The 27,998-nt window shown below is 43.2% G+C and overlaps 1 protein-coding gene across 2 annotated transcripts in view; it reads right to left on the minus strand.

Moving 5' to 3' along the window:
* The window catches only part of TBX15 (T-box transcription factor 15), a 173,168-nt gene that overhangs the window by 38,388 nt on the left and 106,782 nt on the right, over positions 1-27,998 (minus strand). Inside the window, exon 8 of one of the 2 annotated variants that reach the window (XM_075000966.1) lies at positions 9,450-11,713. The exons of the other annotated variant lie outside the window; for it this stretch is intronic. Coding sequence (XP_074857067.1) covers positions 10,929-11,713 — 785 coding nt within the window. The 3' untranslated portion in view covers positions 9,450-10,928. Of the gene's footprint in view, positions 1-9,449; positions 11,714-27,998 lie in introns of those variants that run through there. 2 annotated transcript variants of the gene reach the window in all.

A 27,998-nucleotide genomic window follows, 5' to 3' on the forward strand; every position in this document is an offset into this window, starting at 1 on the left:
TTTCAAATGTCCCAGAGCATTTTGAGAGACTGTTCCACAGTCCAATACAACTCACTGCCTGGAAATTTTCTCTGATGGTCAACTTAAATTTCCCTTTCCTTATCCCATCCCCTTCCTACAGCCTTGTCTTTGATAAAAACCAAGCCATTGCTGATAACTGGTGTCAGTGATAGGTGCAGCTGACCCGACGCTAAATAAACGTAAAGTGACTGTGTGTGAGCATTGACATATGGATCAAAAAATGGCTAAAGATCCATGAAAAAGGGTTTTAATAATCAACAAAGTGAAAAAGCACGGAGATGTCGAGTGGGGGGGGAGTTTTATACATCCACGCTGCTGATTGCTCATGGTTCCATTGCCATTACACATTTGGCAATTTTCATTCTTTATATTTGTTCCATTACTGTACTGCTGATTAAAATTAAATTGGGCCAGATGGCAGCTGCTGGTATTGCTGTTTTGAAAATCAGGACACAGTTTGCTTTTTTTTTTTTTTTTTTTAAAAAAACTCTGGTTCCTCTTGAATGCTTCAAGAGTTTCTAAACTAAATGTCCACAATTCCGAAAGTCCACTGGGTTATTCCTTTAGCCTCCTTTACATCATTCACCCTCACAGATTTGTATGAGCTATCATCCCCCCTCTCTTTCCTTATCTGTTTTTATCAATAAAGATTTTACACAGTCATCATTATTTTACAATTGTCCAAACTTTTCAAAATGTTTAATTGATTACTCTTGTTTTGTTGCTTTTCTTTTGCTATTTGCAGGGTGACTTTTTAAAAACATCTTTAAACAGTCTCTCCTGAATCATAATTGGCCCTTCCCATCAATAGGACTCCACAAGGGCTCAGCTCCACGATACTTGATCCTGATGAAGGATTGAGGCCTAAGCTTCTTAGTTCTGTAGTATATATTTGTAAACACCTAATTCTGTGATGTCAATACCTTCTGTGATTCTTTACAGTTCTACATCCAAGTAGCCCCTGGTGTCTAATTGCAAGCGTTTTCTCAAACAGTTCCTCGCTATCATCAAGAAAAAGAGACGTACTGGGCTTACTTATTAAATTAACAGCATCCACATATCTGTCACAGAAGGATAAACTCCCAATGATATGGATGAGTACCATTCAGTGATTTATGGACCCCTGAGATGTCATAAACACATGTGATACTAGTACTAGATTCTGCATTTTGGTCTCAGATAAAGATGTGTGGCATTGTATCAAGGCACATGTCTCATGATTAGATATCTGGCAGCTGCACTTTATTATTGATGTGAGTACGTAGACTATTATAGTCCACTATTTAGGATCTGCTCCTGCAGTAAGGCACAGGCAGGCAGACCGCTGTACTTGTAGAATCCAGAGTCTTCATATCACTGAAGAAACTGGCTGTTTCTGCTTCACGAACAATTAACCACATCATACCCGATGGTGAGCTTCAGTAGCAGCATCCTTATCATATAACCCTGATGTACCTTTTCCTCCATCTTTTGGATATATGTATGCATGGAGTGGAGTCCAGGCCTTCATCTATCTGTGAATTCTCAAGATGATTTTAAAAATTCAAAAATTATTACTTATGAATCACTGTTAAATTTCCATAATAGTTACAAGAACAATCAGGGGTCTGTGCTGGGACCAGTCCGAATCAACATATTCATAAATGATCTGGCCAAGGGGGTAAACGCTGAGTTGGCAAAATTAATTTACTAATGACACAAACTTGCTCAAGGTAATTTAAGTCCGGAGCAGACGGTAAAGAGCTAAAGGGATCTCACAAAACTGGGCGTCTGGGCAACCAAACACCAGATGATAGTCAGTGATGATAAATGCACAGTAATGCACATTGGAAAGCATAATCCCAACTACACATATAAAATAGCTGTTACCTCTCAAGAGAAATATCTTGGAGTCATTGTGGATAATTCTTGGAAAACATTCATTCAATGTGCAGCAGTTGTCAAAAACATGAACAGAATGTTGTGAATCATTAAGAAAGGGATAGATATAAGATAAAAAATACTCTTTTGCCTCTGTCTAAATCCATAATACTCCCACAGCTTGAATACTAGGTGCAGATAGTAACTGTAAAAAGTTCAGAAAAGGGCAACAAGTTATTAGTGGTATGGAACAGATTCCATATGAGGAGAGATTAATAAGACTGAGACATTTCAGGTTGGGAAAGGGATGACTCAGAGGAGAAAATAATAGAGATCTATAAAATCAACACTGGTGTGAAGAAACCAAATAAGGAAGTTCTCAGAACTGGAGCTATGCCTACACTAGAGGGATTTGTCAGCAAAGTGTCCATTTTCGTCAACAAAACCCATGGAGCTTCCCAATTCCCAAGGGTGCTCTGCTCTGTCGACAGGAAGTAGATAGAACACAGCACTTTTGTTGACAGCTGTACACCATTCACCACGAGGAAGAACACCTCTGTCAACAGAGATCTGTTAACAGAAAGCCAGTCCAGACATTCCAGGGGGCATTCTATTGACAGAAAGGGATTCCCAGATGCTCTTTCAATCGGCCCTGCAGTCTGGCTGCGATCTGTCGACGGAGGTTTTGTTGGAAGATATCTTCCAACCAAACATTCTGCTGACAAATCCCTTAGTCTACAGATAGGCTAAAGGGTCATCAAATGAATTTAATAGGCAGCAGGTTTAAAACACACAACAGGAAGTCTTTCTTCACACAACACACAGTCAACCTGTCTGAGGATATTGGGAAGGCAAAGACTATAAGAGCTATAATAGATATAGGGCTTGTCTACACTTGCTCCCAACTTCGAAGGGGGCATGTTAAACAGGGTGATGGGAGGTTACTAATGAAGTGCTGCAGTGACTATGTAGCACTTCATTAGGCAAATTCTCCCCTGCGGCAACTTCAGTGTCAAACTACACTACACACAAGTCAGCACTTGGAAGTTTGACACTTTGAAGTTGCCACAGGGGCGAACTACCCGAATGAAGTGCTACATATTGGCCGCGGCACTTCATTAGTAATCTCCCATCACCCTGATTAAGATGCCCCCTTCGAAGTTGGGCGCTAGAGTAGACTCAGCCAGAGTCGTGGCTGTTAGCCAGGAAGGGCAGAAAGGGCGTACCTAGCTTCTGGTTGCCATGGGCAACAGAGAAGGGAACACATGATGACTGCCTCTTCTCGCCATTCCTTCTGGGGCATCTGTCATTGGCCACTGTCATATGGCACAGTGCTGAGCTAGAAGGATCGTAGGTCTGACACAGTATGGTGCTTCTTATGCACCGCCCAGCCTCAAGGTGAAAATGAATTAATTACATTCCACTGCTGCTTGTCAAATGCTTTGAGCTCCTTGAATAAAAGTTACACTCTGGCCATGTCTACACTAGCCCCGCCCCTTTGGAAAGGAGGATGCTAATGAGACACTTTGGGCTATGCTAATGAGGTGCTGCAATGAATGTGCAGTGCCTCATTAGCATAATGGTGGCCGCAGCACTTCGAAAGTGCGTTTTTCGATTGCATACAGCACAACTACATGGGGTCCTTTTCAACAGGACCACACACACTTTGAAATCCCCTAATTCCTAACTGTCTCATTAGTATCCCCCTTTCAAAAGTGAGGAAGCTAGTGTAGACATAGCCTCTATATGTACAGTAAGTAATTATCCAGTCAAGTATAATGGCTTGGTAAAACACAAAACAAGATTAGAAAATTATTTGAATAAGAATAATCTTCAGGAACATTAGCTAGTGTAAAATTATATACACTATTAATCCTTTTGCTGTGGGTCATAAGATGATTCCCCAGCAGGGGTCATCACACCAGACGAATGCTATTGCACAATTTAAATTACAGAAATTTTACTCCTTTCTTTGAAGCATCTGCTATTGTCCATTGTGTACCGTAAAGACAATATTGACCACTGGTCTGTTACTGTATGGTGCTTGCTTCCTTTCTTATAGGTGCTATTTCTACTTCATTCATCACATTGTTGATTCTTGATTTATTTTTAAGTTGGACCACATACGGAAAAAGATATTATCTCATGGAGACCTCTCTTCCAGGTTCTGATCACAAGGGCTGTGGCTACATTGCCCCTCCCTTTCGGAAGGGGCATGCAAATGTCGCCAATTGGAAATGCAAATGAGGCACGGATTTAAATCTCTCACACCTCATTTGCATACTTGCATGGGACCTTGATTCTGGAAGAGTTGATTTCTAAATCCAAAACATCCGTGTAGACAGAGTTTATTTGAAAGGAAACACCACTTTTGAAAGCACGCACCCTTCTTCCCAATTTTTTTTCAGGAAAATGGGTGCTTTCGAAAGCAAGGTTTCCTTTTGAATGAACCCCACGTACACAGTTGTTTTGGCTTTCAAAATCAGCTTTTCCGGAATTGAGATCCCATGTGACTATGCAAATGAGATATGAGATATTTAAATCTGTGCATCATTTGCATTTCCAATCAGCCGCATTTGCATGCCCCTTCCGAAATGGTGGGGCAGTGGAGCCACAGCCATAATATCTCTGAAACAACAACAGTAGCTGAGTGCATAAATAGGAAGAAAATAGGAAGAAGAATTTCTTTCGAAGATGGGGTTTATTTTCAAAAGAGCCCATCGACACTGCTTTCTTTCTTTCTTTTGAAAGACACTCTGTTGAATGCCACTGAGGTGCCATATATGTAAATCAATGCCTCTTTTGCATTTGTGATTTTCTTCATTTGCATGCCTCTTTCGAAAGAGGAATGCAAGTGTAGTTACAGCCTAACAGTCCAAACTACGACATCTATAATTTTATCTCCGTCAGCCTGTGTGGTTAGCCAATATATTTGTCATCTTGCAGATTATTTTCCATTAGGCGTAGCAGTTGATGGTAGTTAGGCATTTATGGATCCAAGCTTGTGTATTTACGGTGAATCTGCACAAGCTGAGTTTTCCTGAACAAAGAAGGACTGCAACAATGGAAGGCCGTTTCTTTGCTCACATTCCCATGCTTCCCTTCAGCCTGCAGTCTGCCCCAAAAGCACGTTCTCTTGGCTTGCTTCTGCCACTGTCTATTAGGTGATCTTGCTGCTTCTTTTTGCTTGTTCTCTGTGCTATGTCTGAGTGCTTCTGCTCACAGACCCACACGCACCTCCACCAAACAATACAGGGGGAAATCCCTTCACCCCACAGTGTCTGCTTCTGACTGGCCTTGCACACATCTGTGCTTTGAATATATAGATTATATTGGTTCAAGTATCTGACTCCAAAAAGGAGAACCGCTTCTTGTGTTTATCCTGAATGAAGAGTAGGTGCCATGTCCAAAAGCTTCTAATCACACTCCATCGTCAGAGCGTCCCATATCTTCACAATGCCAATGCCCCATTTGACCCTCACGAATGGAAAGAATAGAATTTGTTTCCAAATTACAAACAATATGGGCTTAACTATTTACTTATCAACTTAGTATTTTTCTGACAGAATATTTTCATATCACCAAACCAAACTGGTTTCGCTCCCATCCATCTTATGCTTGTTTCATGCCTATTAATTTCCTTGGCTTATCCCTGCATTCTTATGCTATAAGAAGGGGTGACTAGCACTTACCTATTTACTTTCTCCACACCAGTAATTTTATAAACCTCTAGTACGTCGCCCTCAAAGTCATCTCTTCTCCAAATTGAACAGTCCCAGACTTTTTCATCTCTCTTCACATGGCAGGTGTTCCATACCTTAAGCGTTTTCGTTGCCCACCTCTGTAATTTTTCCAATTTTAATATATCCTGTCTGAGATGGGCTGTCCACAACTGCGTGCTGTATTCAAGATCTGGGCTTGCCATAGGTTTATATAATGGAAGAATGATATTTTTTTCTTATCATCTCTCCTTTTCCTAATGGTTCCTAACATTGTTAGTTTCAGTAAAGGAGGGAGTTGTGATCTGAGGCAGGGGATTGGAGTACAGGGTCCAAGGGGGGTTATGGGTGTAGAAAGGGGGTTGGGGGGCAGAGGGCTTGGGTTTCGAACTGGGGCAGGTATGCAGGAGGGACAGCAGAGGGCTGGGGATGGGGTGGGGTGGGGTGCCAGGTATAGCATCCAGCTGGGACACTTTCACCTTAGGGGCCTCCCAGCCTCCAGCCCAGGGGAACCTTGGGCATGATCCCTGCCTTCTGTGCCCTTCACGCCATGCTCACCCCTGGCAGGGGGTTGCCGTTCAATGTCTGCCTGTGCCACAAGCCCTCTGTGTGCGTATGCACCCTTGGGCGGGGTGGGGTAGCCCACCACTCTTTGCCTGTGCCATGCCCACACAGCCCAGGCAGTTCCCATTGCCTAGTTTCCAGCCAATGGGAGCTGTGAGATTATGTTGGGGGTGGTGCTAGCATGCAAAGCCCCCGCCAGGGGCATGTGGTGCACAGAAACGCCTATGACCTTCACAGCCAGCCTCTTTGAGTGGCGTCTGGAGGCATGCCAGGGAGGGAACTGGCCTGAGGCTCTGCTGGGCGGCAGGATGGTGCCAGGCCGGATCTGGCAATTTGCCAAGTTGGATGCGGCCTGCAGGCCATATTTTGTTTGCCCCTGGACTAGTGTACGATACTGGGGACAAACCGCCCTGGGGCATGGCATCTGCACACCCTTTCCCACCGACACACCACTGCCCCACCCCACATATGTACACACATATATATTTGCACACATCCCCCCGCATACACCTTTCACCACACACACACAACCCCCCTCTTGCCACTTACACGCACGCACACCTGGACAAAACCACCCCACATGCCTCACCACATCCCTGTACACACACCTCACCACACCTACGCAAGCCCCTGTGCACACCTTACATCACACTCAAAAGCCTTCCTGGTTTAGAGGTAATCCCCACACTCACATTAACTTTAATGGCAGTTGGACATTCAATTCCTTTAATCTTTTTTGGAAAGTCTCAGCTAAGTTGTTGTGGTTGTCAGTGACTGTTGGCTGAAAGGATATATGTTGGGCTTCCAGCGTGATTTTTTTGGTGAAATTAATTTCAATCAAATTTTGAATATATGTTTTGCTTTTTCCAGTTTATTTTTTAAATCAATGTTAAAGGCACTTTCCATCTTTAACAGTTAAAAATGCTATCACAGTTGGGGCTAAAGGGAACAATTAAGTAAGATAAGGAAATTAGCTTTTGCACAATATGTTGTTTTTTCCATCACTCTTCATCACAGAAGTTATTGGAGAGATACTTACCTCAGACCCAATCTTTCCTGGTGGTAGGTGTGTGTTGCATGCAGAGATTGCCATGTAAGAAGAAATCATGCTGTAACAGACTGATGCATCAAAAAGCAGTAAGTCACCTAGTCCAGAAGGTGCATAGCCAAGAACAGTGAAGGAACAGGACTGAGCTGGTAGCACAAATACACAATCTCTCATTAAACACTGCCACTACAATGAAGGGTTGGTGAGTAGCAAATGTTGCATTTCTATTTTTAAAAAAGGCTCAAAGGATGATGCAGGTAATTATAGACCAATAGGCCTTACATCTGTACCTGGCAAACTGCTCAAAACTATAATAAAAGAATAAAACATCTAGACATTCACAATACAACAGAGTCGAACCACCACTGTCTCTGCGAAGGAAAATTATGCCTCGTTAATTGCTTAGAGTTCTTTGAATGTTTAAATAAAGAAGGGGATAAACAAGGTCAGGCTGATGTGATTTATATGTCTTTTCAAAAGATGTTAGACATGGCCCCTCATAAAAGACTACTAAAGATGAAGTATTTATGGGGTGAGAGACCACATATCGCCATTAAAGGAAAATTGGGTATGAACTAGAAAACAAAGAGTATGCATAAATGGCAGCTCAATGAAGACCTTGGAGGAATGTGCAGCTGCAGTCAAAAAAGCAAACAGGATGTGAGGCTGGATAAGGAATCATTCAGAATAACACATAAAATGCCATATAAATAAATTGTTTGCCTTCATCTAGAATGCTGAGGGCAGTTTTGGGTACCCCATCTCAGAAAGATTAGATAATTAGATAATTAGAAAGAGCTCATAAATGATGAAACGATTAGGCACCTGGAAAAACTCCCATGAAAAGAGATTATAATTGTTTACCTTAGAAAAGAAAGGAAAAGGATGTTCATGATCAAGGAACACAAAATAACGAATAATACAGAGAAAGTGGCTCTGTTTTTCTTGCTTCATAACACAAGCGCAAGGGGACACTCACTGAAATGTCAAAGTAGCAGTTTCAAAACTGATAAATGGAATGACCCTCTTGCATACTGCAAACTTAGTCTTTGGAACTCACTGTCATAAGATGCCATTGAAGCCAAGAATTCCAAACAATTCTGTGAGGGATTGGACATTTATGCAAATATGGAAGAGTCTTGGAAAGGATAGAAACAATGCTAATTCAGGGTTTAAACCAATAGCTAACAGTTAGGGGTTAAGGGAAGATACCCAGAGGGGATGAAGTTCTCCCTAATATGTCCTCTTCACAGTTTCTTGTACCTTCCTTTGAAGCATCTGGGGCCAGCCACTGTCAGAGAAATGATATTTTACTGGCTAGACCCCCAACTCTGACCCAGTGTGACAATTCATATGTTCCTCATTTAAAAAATGTATAGAGAATTAACTTCCCAAGTGTTTGCCTCTTTTCAATGAACAATTTACAATTCAGAGAACATTTTTCATTTAACACTGTAAAAACTATGAACTGCAAAACTGCACTTTTCAGCTTCTTCCATTGCTTGAGGTATCATTTAACTTGTCAACAACAAATGTGGAAATCTAAGGCCACAGAAAAATTGACAAAAAATGGAAAACTCAAAATATGTACAATCTGCAATTTTATCTGTTTATTTAAAATTTAACCTTAAATACAGTCTTCATAAGTTCAAAATTAAAATGGGAAACTCTTGTTATATGTAAGATAATCCTTCTTATCAACACAGACATCTCAGGATTCCTATATGTTTGATTTTTAAAATCTTTTTGTGGGGTGGCAACATTTAAAAATAATATTTGTTGAAAAGTTATCTTGTAAAGGAATTGCTGCTGTATTCCTAGCTATCATCATCTCCTGAGACTAATAAATTCTTGGGAGAGTTTTAGTAGTTAATAAGACTCTGACTGTAGCTATCCTGATGTTCTCATTTGTATCAAGTTTCCTTATTGGAGGGGAATCTTCCACAAAAATCATTTATTTCAATGACAGCTGCAGAGCAATGTTCTTAATTTTGCCCGCACTTCTTCTCTATTGGATCAATGCAGAACCAGTCATGCAGCTGGGTATGCATATATTTGAACCTTCTTTAGTTTCATTATTCATTTAGGAGCTCTCTCTAATTATGTAAAATATCCTTGTGCTTGCCCTCACGTCTGCAATTCCTGGGGTTTACCCATCAAAGCATATCAGCATTTTTAAACCTCAGTGGCCTCAGATTATGAATGGACTCTCACAGACAAAAAAAAACCACAAAAGGAACAATTGCAAAGATTTATTTAGCGCAGTTTGTGCTTGGCACTTAGAAACAAAGTTCCGTGCATAGGGCAAACCTTTATACACCTTTTATTCTTCATACATATTTTACATATCTTTTTATTGCCCTCTTTAATATTCATAATATTGAATCCCCCACTAGGCACATAAATACATTTATACAACACCTCAAAACAAATCTCAATAATACCTGTATTCTGTTACTTGTCATTTGCATTTTCACACATCTTAAATGGCTAGCTTGCACCAAGCTACAATTGTTTTCTTATTTTTAAAGGATTTGAAGAAGAAGAAGAAGAAGAAAAAAAAAACAGAAAAAAACCAGAAAAAAAAGAAACTTCAAAAGGCAATGATCTATTTGGTAAAACAGAGATCTAGTGGCAGGCTGGGTGGAGAACACCTGCCCTTATCATTACTTAAATGCTAAAAGTTTTAATGGCAACTCTTGCATGCAAGATAGATGAAGTTGGCCATACTATATATCTCAGGTCTGCAGAAGAGCAGTGCTCTCTTTTCTTGCCACCATGAGCTGAATCTGGAGCTTTTTTCTCATGGTGAGTTGAATGTTGTGGGGCATATATGTTCCCACCACAGGTTTTCATTTCTATTTGACTGTACTACTTTGGGTAACAGCAACAGGAGATGTGCATAGCTGAGATACCTCTCCCCTTCTGATTCATTCTGAAAATGGCCCCCAGCCTATGGCAGAGGTTCCACCTCTGCTGACGAGGGTGTTCAAAGAAACATGTAATGTATGAGTTAAAACGCCTCACTGTGGTTCTCTCTCTTGGAGCAGGCATGACACCGTTGTGAGCTAGACCCAGGCAAAGGAAATTGCTGCTAGGAAGAGCCAGACTCAAAAAAGTAAATATCTTTTTGCAAGACAGATGTTCCAGTTCAACAATAATGTTCTTTTGCTGCAGTGGGGAGAGGCGACCACAGGACTTGTGTTAACTTCAGGCATATACTAAATCACTCAGGCAACAAGAAAAAGTCAAGGAAGGGTAAGGCCCTTAATAAAATGGCCTTTCCTGGGCAGTGCAGCTTTGTATGATGAAGTCTTCCGTGACTTTCTTCCTTTGGTACGGAGGAGATAGCATACGTACAAGACTCCCTCAACATCAAGAGTTTGTGCTAATTGAGAGTTAATACGTATATCATATTTTTTCTGATTCACTCCAGCTTCTCTTAAATGATGCCCTTCTCCTTAAAAAGTCCATGAGGTGCAGACACCGTGTTATGGATATGCTCAGGCCCTGGATTATAACGAGCAGCGGAGGCTGTCAGATCAGGAGCTTTCCATTGGATTCTTTGGCATGTGGCATGGATGGCTTGTGTTTCCATTTATAGTTAAACTACTAGTTCCATTATAAGTGTAAAGGCAAAATGGTATTGAGATAGGATCTCCTATGGAGACAATGAGGATCTTGCTGCCTTCAGGTCCCAGGAGACAAATCACTGGTTAAACCATGTGCACCGACATCTGTGAAGATGAGCCTGGAACAGCCCCATATTGTCTGTTGTCACAGGCATTGGCTGTTTGCTGATTGCTGGATGGAGGACTGATCATGTGCATCCCATGATCCACCCCTGTTGAAAGGTATTGCCTCTCTCCAAAAGCCCCATTGGAAGGGGAAGAACAGAGTAAAGTGCTTTGAGGAGTGGTCAGTTTCTCTGGGCTTGCTGCCAGCCTAGGGGAAGCAGGGAAATTGTATCCATACAGGTTGTAAGGATTGTGAAGGGAGAAGGCATTGTAGGAACTCTGTTGCATGTGGCCACCACCAAACATGTGTGAAGAGGAAGAGGTGGAGGCAGGGTTGCCTGCTTGCATGACATACTGAAACTGAGAGGCTGGGAACGACCCCAGCTGGCCACCAAAGGCCTCCATCTTACCATTGTTAGGCAGAGAGGAAGGAGTTGGCATTCCTGAGATCAAGGACGGAGTCCTCTGAGGCATGAAGGTTTCTGAGGGCTGAGTGGCAGAAGCAGTGCCACTTTGGAGTCGATTGTACCCACTGTCACTTAGCCCTGGATAGCTCTGTAAGGCAGCCATGTTGCTTCTAGCACAGGGGGGATAATCGGACAGGTTGAGATTGCACAGCTGGCTCTCCCGGCAGCCAACGTTGAAAGTGTTGGGGGCCAAATGAAAAGTTGGAGGGGAACAAGATGGAGAGAGAAGATGAGAGGAGGCAGAGGGTGATGGGGTCCCAGTGCTGGAGGTTGTTGGTGAGGTACCTGTGCTGCCCCCTGAAAAACAAAAAACAAAAGAGGATTTAAAGGGTCCACAATACATATGTAAAACAAGACGGTCCCCTTACAAACTGGCATCTTTGAGTAAGCAGCCATGTAAGGCAAAATGGCCACCACAAAAACTACCTTCGATTAGCTTGGACCTTACCTTCACAAATGAAATGGCTTGCTCCTCTTGTTTGATTTTTACATAGATCCTCCTCCCTTTTACAGTAGGAAAGAGAAACAAAACACCCTGCAGCAAATTCTAGATGAGTGAAACCAGCTGCCAGGAAACCCAACTTCATCTGTCAATCAATCCTCATTTTACAGGGATATTAATCTAGTGTGCTCTTATTTAAAGTCTTGTCTCACTCTCTCCCAGTTTCCAGGAAGACCACCTATTCAGCAAACTGCATTGCACTGGGTACGCATACGTTTTATCATTAGTGTTGTGAGCAGGAAGAAAGGAAGCAGCTAAGCGGCAGGAAGTGGCTAAGCACATGTGGGGTTTGTACAGCATTCCATGATGTTCTGTGATGGCTCCTCGTGGAATCAATAGTACTGATCAAAGCCAGGGGAAAAGTTACTCTAAAAAGGCACAGTGTTGCAAGGTGCGGTGCGCTCTGCACAGCAAATGAAACTTGGAGGAAGTTCTTCCATCCTCTGCTTTAATTTTAAAATGGTAACAAACTGATTGCCCCTCCTTTACGATAAATGGTTATTTTCATTTCCAGGACAGAATTAGCCATGCTAAAAAATAAGCCTGTGCCTGGTGCCTTGCAGAGAAAGAAAACACCTTTCCCCTTTGTGCTGATAATAAGAAGAACCTGAAAACACAATATTATGATTACAGAACATACTCGGAAGGAATATGGGATGGGGGAAATGAGTCAACCGAGGCCGAGGGATGGCTTTGAGAGCTGCACACAAGAAGCTGTACAAGGTATTTTCTTTCAAATGCTTTTTACATAAGTTATCATAATTTTTTTATTTTCAGAATCTTCATGGACGAGCTTTGCAAAAGTACAGGGAAGCCAGTGGCATGGTTAAAGGCATGGTGGGGCCAGAGGAGAGAAAGAGGAAGATGATTGCAGAAGCTGAATTTTGCTGAAGCTGGAAGGGACCAGAGAAGAGTCAGAGACATTAGAGAAGAGGAAGATACAGTACTCAAAGTAAAACTCACCAGGTAAGAAGAAGGATTTTTGCAATGAGTTTCATTAGGAAAGGACAGATTGTGAGGCTTTGCAGTGGGAAAAAAATAAGATGAGTTGGAGCCTGCCAGGACCTGGTCTGAAAACGAGAAAAGACTGAATACCGTAGAAGGGCTGAGCGTCTGGATGGTGAAAATAGTGTAGATATTTACGGTAACTGAAAGGTAAGTTCTGTTTTCACCATGTGGAGGCTGGGTGGGGTGGTGGGAAATTGACTGTGTTCTGTTAGAAAATAATCAAATATTGGAGATGAAATTGAGTGGGAGAAGATCAGAAGGAAACACTGGAAGAAATGAGGTACAGTTGTTTCAATTTTCCATTTGGAATGAGAAACAGAAATGGTGACACACACAAGAAGAGGGGCTGGTCTTAAGCATCCAACTCCTCGGTGATTATCAGAACCAAACTACAATTCTGAATCATTCTAATGTTTTCTCAACTGAAAATGTCTATCTCACGCTGGATAAGCTACAGAAAAAAAATTGTTCCCAAATATTCATTCAAATTCCGAAAAAGAAAAACTGGTTCAACCTCATTAAAGGACTTTTAATTTCCAAGAACTTTCCAGTAGTCACGTTTTCTTAGCAGGTATACTCATGAAAAGTGAATTTGAGCTTGAGTGCACACAGATTCCCTGCAAGTGAACTAAGAATTTTGTATCTGGTTGTAAAATTTGCAGTTTCTTGTTTGTTAAACAAGTCACTCGGCTAGGGAACAGACACAATGCCATGTGATAGAAAATGAACCAATACAGCACAAATGTCAAACGGTGATTATTTAAAACTAAATTTTTGTGAACAATCTGCAGACCATTAATTATACGCAGACAGCTTTGGGGAATAAATATGAATAACAAATACCTTCTGTGAACTTTGTGAGAATGTCGAGCTCTATTTGTAGTAAAATGTGTTGAATAAATTATTCATTGTAACAAATTCACAGAACTCTTCTGATCTTATGATGAATTGGAGAAAATGGTACAGGGAAGCAGCATAAACTACTGGCTGTGATATATGCTATGCTTGAAAAGTTTGTTCAATGGGACAGAAACTTATCCACAGTTGACAATCCACTTCCTCAAAACAAGAAGGCAAAGATCTGCATTCGTGGTACTACAAAATGTAATAATCAGGAACTAAAGTGATTCTGCCCCAAGATATCCAGTGACCTGCAGTGAAAATCCAGTAGTTAAGACAAAGTCAACCTAAAAGTTATTTTCCACCAGGTCCTAGTGCTGGCTAATAAAATAATAATAATAATAATAATAGACTCAATTCCAGAGCTGATGACCACTGACTTGCGGAGTTCACCACTAAGCATGGAACACAAGAGTTTTCTGGCAATTCCCAATTTCTGCAGTCAGCCTGTGGCTGAGGTAATCACTTGAGGAATGAGGTGCCAGGTGCTTTATAGAGGACAGTCATCAGCTTTATTTGCCACATGAAGCAGGATGGCAGACAACGAAGGGCCTGAAGTACAGGAGCTGTGTATTCTTATCAGCTTGCTTTGCTTAAAAGGCAAACAGCAGTTTTTTTCTGCTAGCTGAAATTTCTGAGCTGTCGGCTGCAGCAGCTTTCAAGTAACCCCTACCAGCCAACTTTCCTTAGTATCTTCCTAGTGTTGACATGTGTAGTATCTGGTTCTTGGACAGATAGTTAATACCCACTTTAGAAAGCTCTAAGTCCAGCAAGTGCATGCTCACCAAACCAAGACCTTGTCCACACAGAGTTTTAAGTCAAATTAGTTAACCCAATGCAAAAGGCTATGTGGGCACTCTTATTTAAATTTTAAATGAGGCACGATTTAGTTTAGCTTGTCAATTAAAAAGAGGTTTCAAGTAAACCAAAATAAGTCATTTTAAAATTGGAATAAGCATTTGCACCCAGGGATTTGCAACAGTTTCACTAATCCAGTTTAACTAAACTGGTGCACTTCTGTGTATAGACAAAGGCCTTAATCACACTCGACCCAAGCCTTATGATTTGGCAAGTCAATTCTTTTAACACATTTTCTCTTTTAACAACTCCTCCCCCTCCCCCACTTTCCAGAAGTTCTTTGTGCCAAGACATGGCTGGCTGCAATACACTATATGCTTTAATATAGCTGAATGCACATGTACAAATCTAGGAACAAAGAATGTCAGCTGCAATGACAGGATGGGGGACTGCCTCCCAGAATGCAGTGACTGAAATAGATATTGAGTTGTGAACATGAATTCCCCATGCAAGGCTGCAGCCAGAAGGGCTATTGCAGTCCTCAAGTGCATGAACAAGAATCTCTTGAATAATTGTATATCTAAATTTGCCACTGATGCGACCACTTCTGGAAGACTGTGTTCTGATCTGGTGTCCACAGTTCAAGAAGAATGTCGATACACTGGAGGAGTGGAGAGAAGAGCCACAAGAATCATGAAAGGACACTGCCTTCCAGTGATCCCAAGGAGCTCAATCTGTTGAACAAAAAGAGGATGAAGGGGTGAGTTGATCACCATCTAACCGTACCTACCCAGGGAACAGATATTTATAATGGGTTTTTAATCTAGAAGACAAAGGTATAACATGCGCCCCAGTGGCTGGAAGCTGAAGCTTGTGAATTCAGACCAGAAATAAGGTATAAACGTTTAATACTGAGGACAATTAACCACTGGAACAAGTTGCTGAGGGTTGTGGTGGAGTCTCCATCACTGACCATTTTCAAATCTAGATTAGATATTTGGCTAAACACCCTGCAGCAGGAATTATTCTAGGGCAATTCCCTGGCCTGTGTTACGCTGGTGGTCATTTCTGGTCTTCGAATCCGTGAATCTGTGAATGACTTGTTTATTCACATGAGGTTAAAACACATCTTTTTGCCTGTTGAAGGCAAGCCCTGAGCAGTTTTGTTCATTGCCATTGCAGGCTGCTGTATTGGCAAGGTCAGGCCATCACCACCAGCATGTCCTCCTCCCTGTATTGCCTCCGAGCACATCACAGAGGGACAGTCCCTGTACTCTGCAGCCATCGGTGAGCACAAGCGTGCCTTGGTGCTTTGTGGGAACATGAAAGAGTCAAAGGTCTTTGAGTCAAAGCAGCAAGGGGCAACATAGCTTTGGGTAAGGCAGGGATTTAGAGGAAGCCTGATTATTCTTGGAGCAGCACATAGCACATGGAATTCAATGTAATCACCTTAGATATACAAAGGTGTACTGCACTGGAGGAGCCAAGTGGCTGGAAATAATTGCTAATGGGGGGCTAACTCCCAATTAGTATATTAATTTTCCTTGCTTTCTTTAAACCACCCCATCACCCCAAGTTTAGCAGACAGCTGTCGCTTTATCCTCCTCCATCTAACATCACAATGGAGAGATCATCTGGGGAGGGGGAGGTAGGAGATGGGGGTGAGAGTGGCAAATTCTAGGAGTCGGCTTGTGTGTGGGGGAGCAAGGGGCTAGCAGTGTCCAGTCCCTTCGATGCAGCAGCATCACGGAGTGCTGCCAGGGGAGAGAGCAGCTCATAGAGTGCTATTCTTAAGAGATACCCTGCTTCCATGGAAAGCATACAGCAGCGCTGAGAGACGCTCTGGTTTCCTGTTCTGTCCCCCTGGGACTATCTCTCTTGAATCCCAAAGAGTCTGAGCAGTCGCAGAACAGACCCTCACCCTCGCCTCAGGAGCAGCACCAAGTGCCCAAGCAGACAACACCAAGGCAAAGGGAGCAAGGCGCTAGCCGGCCTGTGATTTCAAAGAGGCGAGGGCCTGGGCCTGTGACAAGGGAGGAAAGGGTGACCAGGAGAAGACTGTGATGTACTGAGGGGCTGGGAGCAGGGAATTAAGGACCAGAGCAGAGTGAGCTGCCTGCCCATTTGAAGAGCAGGAGGGAAGCAGCCGTGGGAGCTACAGCAGAGGAGAGCTCAGAAGGGATGGACCAAACGTATTTATTGGGGAAGAGGGAAAAGCTCCAAGTTGCTTAGTGGATGGATTCCATTGTGAAGAGAGAGTCTGGGAAGGGTTGTGTTTGTCAGATCTTGATTTCTTATGGCTGGGCTTGGGGAAGGTGACGTTGGCACGGAGTCCCGCCCCCAGCACATCTCTATGGGGCTTCTCAATTCATCTCCGCATCCGTAAGTGAACTGTTTGAAGCCCCTGAGAGTGACCCAGCAGCACCTCACCAGAAATGCCCAGCTGATGAAATCTGGCCTAAGGCAGTTCCAGAAATAAAAGCACACAGAGCCGCATGGTGAACCACTTGAAAATGAACATTTTCCACGCAGCCTTCAAGTGTAGTGAGGCTGCAATTTGTTCTCCCACCTGCCTCTCACAATCTCACTTTAGAATTCCAGGTATATTGTTTCTCATAGCAAATACACACAATTTACAAGGCAAACATGTTTTTTTCCTGACTTTCAACTCTGCAAATAGTCAAAGTGGGTCTTTTCCATCTCTTGTCTTATCACTGGCAGAAAGACTTCTGCAGGCCTCATTAGGGCCACAGTTACACCTTGTTCCCTAGTTTGTTTGAATTTGCACCCCCCCGATCCCTGGCAGGTTACCTTGGGGTAACTGATTGGAGCCCCAAGTAAACAATTCTTATCATTCACAAAAACGAATGGATTCCAGCTCATTCTAGGCCTTGTCCTCAGACCAGTTTCACCGGTTTAATTACAATGGTGTCATTAAAGAGGTGCAAACTTTCTGACAGACACTTGTTTGGATTTAAGAACACTTTATTTAGGTGGAGCATAAATCTGTCGCTAACTGACCTGTGGCAAATTGAAACCGAATTTACTCTGAAATACAGTACATGGTTAAACAGCTTTGTGCACTGAGGTCATTGAACTGACTTCAAACGACACCTTTAGGGCTTCTCTCTATGGTGAGGCAATGCTCATTACAGGACTGTGATTTCTAAAGTGCTCTAGATGTGTGGCACACTCACTGGCCCACACAGATGCTGCCGATGCACACTGAAGCTTCCCTAGGGTACTTTAAACTAGCATTGTTTGAAACAGAGCTCTGTTAAAAGGCACACGGGGACTTTTAGGGGGTACCAGCAGTGTCTGCATGGACTCAGTAAGCCACAACACATTAGTGCATTCAGAAATCACACTCGGATAATGCACATTATCTCACTGTATGGACAAGCCTTCAGTCAAACCGATGCAAATCTGAATGTAGGATTAAAGTTTTCAAAGACATTTGAGTGACTTAGGTACTCAGTTCTCTCCCCCAGTTAAGATTCACACACTTAGGAGCAGAGCTGGGCAGAAGAATATTTAGTGAGTGCTCACTTTGCGAAAAAATTGCAGTTCTCAGGGCACTGTCACTATCTGTGAATTCAGGTTGAATTTAAAATATAGTTTTGACAGAAAAAGTACTTTCCCCCCCCCGGAGAAAATCAAAACAGTTATTTTCAACCATTTTGGAGTTCATTTCAAAAGGGAGTTTTGTTTCAAAATTTAGCTAGCTGTACTTTTTATTAAAAGAGCATGTCCCTGAAAACTACAAGGAACCCCTCCCCTAAAAATTCATTTCTGATCTAAAAACAACCTGAAAAAAATCAAATGAAAATGGAACAGATTTTGTTTTGTTTCTGTTTCATTTCAATACTGGTATGTTTGGATCCACTAAGAGCTTTGTTTTTGATTTTCATTTGGGGGACGCAAAACCTGCGGTTACGCTAGCAAATTTTGTCAACAAAACCCCAGTTTTGTCGACAGAACTGGTGGAACATCCACACACAAAATGCGTTTTGTGATGACAAAACTCAGCACTTTCACAGGCAGCATTTTGCCTCTCTGCTATGCGGCATAAGACTGCCATCGACAGATTGTCTACAAAAAAGCTGCAGGGTCCTTCTCTCAGCAGACAGGGCATCCACAATAATGGGCAACCCTGTCTGCTGTGCTTCCTGGTGCCTGTTTTCTCAGTGGCTGGGCAGTCCAGCTGCTCGGTCGACAGAGCAAAGTGCTCTTCCGATTGGCTTTTGTGTGCGCCCACAATCTGTGAAGTTTTGTTGGGAAATCTCTTCTGACAGTGACTTCTGTCGACAGAGTGCTGTAGTGTAACCGTAGACAAACAAAAACCAGTTTTGGTTAGAAACAAATTGCACTGTGGGGGTTTTTTTTGTTTTGAATCACAAAAACACTTATTTGCTTGGCTTCACTTAAGATCCTAAGTCTCCTTGGCTTCCAGTGACACTTAAGCTCATTCCATCCTAAGTCATTTTAGAAAATGGATTTGGGGCCAGGTTGTTAAAGTTATTTAAGCACCTAACGATGTAGATTGAAGCCTAAAGGGATTTTAAAAGCTCCTTTTTGCCTAAGTCCCAATCACACTAGATGATTTTCAAAATATTGTCCTTTTAGTTCTGACATTCATTAGATGATTGCTTGCATACAGGGAACAGATGTGTTGATAAGAAAAACATAATCCCTTCTGCCCCCGACCACATGTGCATACATGTGTACACACATACGCTCTTGATTAAAAATGGCTCAAGAGATCTTAGCCTTTGCACAGAGAACAGGAATGAAAATGATCATCCAAACATGAATGTTTCAGGAGGGTCTGAGTGAGGGGCTACACATACTTGTGTGACTTTCAGCATACTGGTCACTACTGCGTGGTTGCTATCACCTACTTCTCAAAAGAGTGTTCTAGTTAATATTTAGTCCGCCTACTCCCCACTGTTGAAGCCCTGCTGACTACTAAGATTCCTTGGTTTAGCATCCATTTATGGAGTATAATCATTTACAGTACAGGATTCCTGTGTTAATCAAACCCCAATGGAGATCGTGAAGCTAGTAGTTTAAGATATATGACAGATTTTCACTTGCTGTAATTGAACCTAGATGCTGTGCATAAAAGGTCATCTCCTCACTTTCTGTTGTCCTTCCAAACTTTGCACTGCAAATATGACCAACAAGTAACAGAGTTCTCCCTCTCATGCCCTCTCTCTATTGCTGTCTGCTTTGACTAATTTTCAGGAACTCGATTGCACAGAAATCTAAAAATGGCAGAAAGCTGGGAAGAAGACACCAGACTTCTTCATCACATTACTCTGGCAGCCTCTCAGATTAATTTCTTCTTTCTGCCTGTACTAATTCTCCATCTGTGGAGATGTTCAGAAACTACATAACTTTGACGCCACTTTCTATGTGGCTCAACCCCAGCAGGTGCAGCGCTGTGTGACCTTCCAATGGAAAAGGAGTCCTCGCTGTTCAAAAAAAGCAATGCCCTGGGCTTAGCAGTTCCATCCAGGCTGTCATTCCTGTACAGATTATCCTCACGATGCTGAGTACTGAATTTGTGAATCACAGGAATCCAGACCCACATTCCTTGCAAAAGTCAGTGGAATTTTCCATCCAGGGTTATCAGCAAGCTACAAATGGAAGCAACACAATTGACTTCCCAGATCTGCAACGTACTAGACTCCATCTTTTTTTTCTTTCTTGGTTCTGGAAACTATGTTTTCCCCTTGCATAGGGTGATGAAATTGATCTATTTCTCCAAAAGTTTTGCCCCACAAGAACATTCCTGCCTTCTTTCCTCACCGCAATGTTTGGTCAATCACTAAATTATCAATTCACTGCAAGTTCTTGAAAAGAATACAGATGAGGTTGAAAGACTGTTTTCATAGTTGTCGCATTAGTAGGCAAATGGGTAGGATTTCTCAGAAGTATTTTTCAGTCTCCCATATGACTCTACGAAAATGTCCACAAAGGAGGGAAGCATTTAGGTGGGGGGAAAACTTACTAGAGGACACACAAACAAAGAACTGAGCATTGGGTCACTCAATAACCAGTAGGACGTCTTCCTCTCACCCTTCCATTTGTGAGTCCATTGATGGCTGATCAGCTTGATTCTGGAACCACAGGTCTTAACACAGAAGGGGCAGGTGTTGGTAGATGTTGGAAGTGTGGGAGGCAGTTTCTTCTGCTCTTTTCTCCTTCTCCCCCTCTCCCCATCTGCACTGCGCCAGGACCTCTGAAACTGTGCCACACCCTCACGGATGACCATTCTCCACTGGGGTGGTCCTGGGCAGAGCTCTCCCAAGTGTCAACACCAATGCTGCACTTTTTCATGAGTGCCTTCAGCACATCCTTATATTGTTTCTGCTGGCCCCCAATGCTCCTCTGTCCTTCCTTCAGCTCTGAAAACTGAATGTGTTTCGGGGGGTTCTGATCAGACATCTGAACCATGTGACCAGTCCAACAAACCAGTTGATGAATGATAATGGCTTTGATGCAGGTCTTGTTGGACTCCCAGGGCACTAGTGTTTGTGCACCCTACCCTCCCAAGTGCTATTTAGGATTCTGCTGAGGCAGCACTGATGATATTATCCAAGTGCCTTCAGATGAGGCTTGTATGTTGCCCCTGTTTCTGTGCTAAGGTCTGAGGCTCCAGAATTGGTCTGATCAGCCGTCAACCGACTCACAAATAGGAGAGTGACATTAAGGCATTCTACTCATTATTGAGTGATTGCCGAGGAAAAAAGAAGGGAAAAAAGAGTGGTGGCCAGTAGACCAACAATGGTGATGCGTTTTCTATTATGTTGCGATCTGCCCACTGTCCAGGAAATAGTTCATCTGTTTGACACCAGCATTTTTCATCCTCATTGGCTGCCCAAGAGGTCGGCCAAGGATAAGCATTGGTAGTTCACCCAAAAACCTTCTGCAATCACAGAACACTTTATCCTGGCAGTCTTTCAACTGCAGTTGTAAGAAGACAGCCAAGTCCACCTTCTGTTCTCTCTACAGAAACCTTTCACAGCAAATCCCTCCCCACGCTGCTGATAACCAAACAGGGTGAAGAGGAATACATGGGCCTACAGATTTTAGAATCCCACCAACACATAGATCTCCCAGATGCCTTTGACTTTACCTTCTGTGTTCTCAATGGAGAAACTCTTCTTGGGGTCCCATACAAATCCCATAGAAACTTAACAGGCCACTGCTCCTTTCCCCTATCTCTCCCTCCAAAGAGCCCTTGCATAGTGAGTCCTGCTGGGTTCAATCTCATTTACTTTCTTGTATAAACACTGAGCCGCACATACATCCACTCACAATCTTTGTTTCAGCAACTGTGGTCATGGCATTGACTCAGGGTTACAAGAACCTGATAGATGTAAGCACTGTACTGAATAGCAAGTCGTTCAAACTCAATCTAGGTTAAACTGAGGTGATGCCTAGAGGAAGAGATGAACACTTAGGAAAAAGACTAGCTGGGAAATCAGTATCAAGGCCTCTCTCTTTCAACTGCCAATGGATCATGCAGCCTCGGGTTCCTTTTGGACTCATCTCAGTTTTTGGAACTATGGCCTTGTTCCATTTTGCCAGTAAAATAGCCCGATCACGTCTCTTCTTCTTAGCCGAAGACCTAACCACGCTGGGCCATGCCTTTGTCATGTTACATGACACTGCTACAATGTACCCTCCTGCTGACTGTGAAGCCTATAGTGAAACTCCAATTTGCACAGCCAGCAGCATCCTGCCTGTGAACAAGAGAGAGCAGCACAAGCACATCACATCAATGCGCCGCACACTCCTTTGGCTCCCTGTTCAGTTCTAGAACTATTTCAAGCTCCCAGTCCCAGTCTTGAAAGCTATTGAAGGACTGTGGCATGAAAGAGAGACAGTCTCTCCACCCAGCGTGCACTAGGCAACTGGGATCAATGGGGATGCTGCAGTTAATTGGGCTCTGAAACAGATGGTAGTGTTCTCAGCGAAGGTCCATTTCAGAGCAAAGAAATTCCATTTGGAAGGAGCAGCGCCTTACTATTCGTTGCTGCACAGGGGGAAATCCCTCCCACCAAGTAGGGCAATGCACAACTGGCTGGGTGCATTAATCTTTGCTTGTTGCACATTTTCTCTGCTTTCATATGAAGTCTCATGTCTTCATCATTACCACAGTACTGGTGAGATATGGGTCTAATAGTCTAATCCACTTTGTTTAATCTTATGTTTGTGCAGTCTTTGTTAGAGATCTGCTCATCTTTTTGTCTTGTGGAGACCAAACTAGTATAAAGGATCCAGCAACAGCCCTCTCAATGTTGGAAAGTGACATAGTCCAGAGTTATTGGAACTCTTATTTTATTTATTATTAGTTTTATGTTATTTATTAGAGTCAAGAAACCACACCACATATTTTTAATAATGAGAATCTGGATCAGGTTCAGTCTAAATTTCAAAAATATACTCCAATTAAAGAGTTTAATAGATCCTTGGCTTTCCCCCCATCTCTTTGCCATATGCATTCAATAATCCACAGTTCTATTTTCCCTGGTAATAAGTAGATTTCAGTGATGGTGACATCATGCTTCAAATGTTCAGCTGTTCCTGAATCATTATATTTTCTAAGCATCTGTAATGTCGTGTTTTTGTTTCTGAAGCTGTGGCCATTGTGGCAAACTCCACTTCCTGTAAAACTGGGACTCGTTTGGACCCTCTGCTCCTCAAGAAACATTCTGGGCACAGCCTTGAAAGGCATGCTGGTTCTCAGACAGAAGCAGCATGCCCTTTACTGGGAGGTCCATGTGGTGACCTCGAAAGCACAAATCCTGAGCTGGCTTCCATACGTGTTTAACTTTCCTAGTGAGTCTCCCCAGTGAAGTCAGTCAGGCACATGCGCAAGTGCTTGCCGTATCCAATGTGTGATTTCAAATGCAAACAGAAACCTGTTATTCTTTTAAACTACAGAGTTGGTCAGTCCTGGTGTAACACAACAGCATCCACTGCACTAGGCAATGCCGTCAACATGCAGGTGCAGTCAAAAAAGCAAATAATGGTAAAGTGCCAATGCAACGGGATGGAGAACTGTAGATGGCAAATATTAAAAGGTCTTTGTATAAATTAGTGGTGTGGCCTCAACCAAACACTGCCAGCAGTAATGGGCCCCCTCATCTCAAAAAGGAGATTGAGGAATTAGAAAGGACAGGGAGAAGTATAATGACAGAGAGTAAGGGCCTGGGAAAGTTCTCATAGGAAGAGAAATTAAGAGGCCTGGGACTGTATAGTTTTCAACATAGATGACTGAGAGGGGACTTGCTAAATCTATAAAATAACGAATGCTACAGAGGAGATAGCTCAGCTATTTCTGTTTTCCCTTTCTCAGAACACAGAACACATTAAGTTAAAAGTGACAACTTCGAAACTGTTAAAAGAAACACATTTTCACACACTCTGGCTGTGCCTACACAAGAAAAATAACTTTGAAGTTACATATCAACAAACACCCTACTTTGAAGCTGAAATCCAGAGTAGGGCGCTACTCCATTCCTGGGAATGGAGTTAGGACTTCCAAGTAAGGGAAAATGTGTGTAGACAGTCTGCTGGCTACTTTGAAATAGTGCCTAACTTCGAAATTAACTTCTAAGTTAGTTCCTAATCTAGACACATCCTCTATGATTAAACTGTGGACATCACTGCCACACAAAGTTACAGAGACCTGTAGTATCCAGGATTGTCTCCCCCTGAAGGAACTTAACTCAGCAATCAGGTCACCTCTCAATCTTTTTTACAAGCTAAGCAGAGTAAGCTCTTTAAGTCTTTCGCTACACATGTGGTTCTTTCCTGAACACTCTACTATTTTCCAACATTCTGTCTAAAATGTGGCCATCAGAACTGTATGCAGTGTTCCAATATTTGTCTCACCAATGCCATACACAGAGGTAAAATTATCTCCTTACTTCTCCATGTTACTCTTCTGTTTGGGCTTCCAGTGATCACATTATCCCTTTTTGCAGCAGTATTGCACTGGGAGTTCATGTTCATTTGTTTGTCTGGTATGACCCCTATATCTTTTTCAGAGACACTGCTTTCCAGGATACTGTACCCTCGTTTTTGAGGCTGGGCCTGCATTCATTCACCTTAGAGTTGTGACATTGCAATTGGCTGTATTAATACAGGTTTAGTTTCAATACACTCATGGAACAGGTGCCAACTTCCTCTCCAGCAGGGGGAGTGCTTTGCCCTAAGCCTCCCTGCCCCATTCCACCCTCTCCCTCAAGATCTGACCTGCTCCACTCCAACACCACCCCCATTTCACCCCTTCCTCCAAAGCCCATGCCCCTGCCTTATCTCCTCCCCTGAGTGTCCCATCCCCTCCCTTCCTTCCCCTCCCCCCTAGAGCTTCCTGAATGCCCTGAATCTGGAAGCACTAGGGGGGTGGGGGAGATTTGGCCAGTGGGGCCAGCAGTAGGCAAGAAGTGCAGGTGGAGAGAGCAGAGAGTGGGAGCTTAGCTGCTGGGAGGTGCTCCTCCCCCACTGATTTCTCTCTAGCCTATGGCCCGTAGTAGCAAGGGATCCAGATCACCCTGTAGGATTGGCACAGGAATAACCCTGCAATCCACAGAGCCTGAGATAGGTACCTAAACTCAACACACACTAAATAGAGGGCCAAACACCAAAAAAGCCAGAATGTTAGGCGATGAGCTGCCTAAACTAGTCAGTGGGAGATGCCAATGGAAGAAGCGTATCCTGAAGAGTTCCCCTCTGAGAGCAATAGACACCTAATGCCAGGCTGCAGGGAACACCTATCATTTCTGGTGATCCACCAATAGAAATCCATCTCCTGGAGTCAGGCCACGTAGGCACCTAAGGAATTTTTGTCAGATGGATTAGGTACCTGCCTCACACCACACAAAACAGCCAGAGAAGCAGTAAGTGGGTGTGGTGATGTCTTCCTTGTAACTTCTAGCTCAGTAACTAGAGCATTCTCCTGGGATGCAGAACACTCAGATTCAATTTCCCCACCTACCTGAGGAGGCAAAGGATTTGCATTATGGTCCTCAACATCTCAGGCCAGTGCTCTAACCTCTGAGCTACAGCACACTCTGGGGCGAGGCTCACTCTGTCTCTTTTGTCGAAACTATTCCACCGTGGATAAATATGTAAAAGAGAGATCTTGCGCTTGGTGCTTAAGGCACCCACCTGGGAGGTGAGAAATTCATGGTCCAGGCCCCCAGCTCCTATGAGTCTTCTGTTATTTACACAAAGTGGATCAACTTTAGCTGGAGAGGGACAGAGACTGAGGCCACCCTCTCTGAGAATACCCCACGGCTCAGTGGTTCAAGAGCACTGATGGATGTGGAAGACCCCTTCTCAAAACCTGTCTCCCTCTCTGCCTGAGGGAAGAATTAAGCACACGTCTCCCACATCCCACCTGAGCGTTCTAACAGCTAGGGACGAGTTATACGGTGGGCATAGGCAGCACCATCTCCTTCTCCTCTGGCTGTATTTTGAATTGTACTCAATCCGTCAGGCCTGCTCAGAGTCCACCGAGCAGATCAGGCTTTGCAGGCTGGAGGGACAGATGAATGCCCATCTTCCCCCAAATCACGGATCCCTCTGGAGGGAGATAGATGTTCAGACATGAAATAAAGATAGCACTGTGCATGCTCAGAGGTAGAACCTAAGGGCCAAGGGAACTTTTACTGCAAACATGTGTGTCCTGGGTGAATTTGGGCACCTAGGCTGTGTCTAAACTACAGAAATAACTTCCACGTTGCTCACTTTGAAGTGCAACTTTGAAATAATCAGCTTTGAAGTAGAGCATCTACACACAACCTACTTTGAAGTGAAACTTCGAAGTAGGGCGCTACTCCATTTCCAGGAATGGAGTTAGGACTTCCAAGTTGGGCTCCCTACTTCGAAGTTAACTTTGAAGTAAGGGAAAATGGGTGTAGACTCTCTGCTGGCCACTTTGATGTAGTGCCCAACTTCAAAGTTAACTTCAAAGTTAGTTCCTAGTGTAGACGTACCCCTAGAGAACTGGGCAGCATCCAAGCAAGAATTTTATGGATTGCAGTGGCACCTAAAACCAGGAATTAGTGGGCAAATTACAATTATGGCTCAAAGGCTCTGAATTTCTCGACATTGTTGCCACCACAAGAAACCACCAGCAAATGCAAAGTTACAAACCAGAAACGCAGTGATTTTCCAAATGGAGGTAGCTTCTCAAGTGCTACTTATGACCAAGTGACATTACTGGTTTTACTGGCCTTTCTGTTGCCCTCAATGTATATGCTGATTTTACCCCACCATTGTCACTTTTCCTATGCTCTGGAAATTGTGGCTCTTAATTTGACTGAGCAGTAAGCGCCATGCTTCCTTGAAAACTGACTCACGACAATCCACTACCGGAATTATATGGCAGCATTTTGCTAACAGAATTCTGTGGTTTGCATTGCATTGCAATGGCGTAGCACAGCCATGTCACGTGGTCTAACAGGAAGTGTCAGTGTCTGACCTTTATTCCTAACTTGAAGCAGATCCTGCAACAACCACATTTTATCGCTGCCACAGCTCTAACAATATTCCTTCCACCTTCCTGGACATTGACAGCTCAGAATTCTTGACTTTGCACACCTCAGGCCCCTCAGCCATCTCAGAAAGTGTACATTTCACTGCCCTTCTAAAGGGCCCCATCCCAAAACAGGCACCTACATTGCAATACAGGGATTTCTACAGCTTGTCCATCTCTCAGTCACAGATGCCATATACGCACGCAGTTTAAGAGGCTACTGCGTGCTTTGTGCATGTTTATTAACATAATGCCCTAAACTTCTTAAATCACAGATCCCAGTGTGTACCAGGGAATTACACTGAGGCCAAAATTTTCACACTTTTTCAAAACCCCCTGTGTTGCTGTACAGTGTCGCTTTACACACAGCTGCCCTGGGCAGTCACCCCAGCAGCCATCCCCTAAGTCCAGCCCTGCCTATCACACAGGCTAGGCAGAGAGGGATGCAGAGACTGCTATAGAAGGTCCATGCCACTTGAGGCTTCCTTTGGGCTGGGAAAATCTCAGGGTAACAGGATTCGCCTGCTTTAGGCTTGTTCTGTGTTTCCAGTGATACGAAGCAGCAGTAATGCTCCCGCAAATCAAACCTAACACCCTTAAAATTTTCAATTTTGTTCGAATTTAGCATGATTCTTCAAGGCCGTCACAAGCACCCCAAGCCAGCCAAGTCTGAAGAACATCAGTTATGTAGTTTTAACATTATTTAGACATCAGACTGGCAAATCAGAAATGGGGAACACTTCAGTTAAGGCAAGTCTGAACCCAGGGGTCTGTTGAGGGAAAAGAGTGGGGAGGGGGGGTGCTGCAGGGAG

This window comes from Carettochelys insculpta, chromosome 1, assembly GCF_033958435.1.
Source record: "Carettochelys insculpta isolate YL-2023 chromosome 1, ASM3395843v1, whole genome shotgun sequence".
NCBI classification, from domain to species: domain Eukaryota; kingdom Metazoa; phylum Chordata; order Testudines; family Carettochelyidae; genus Carettochelys; species Carettochelys insculpta.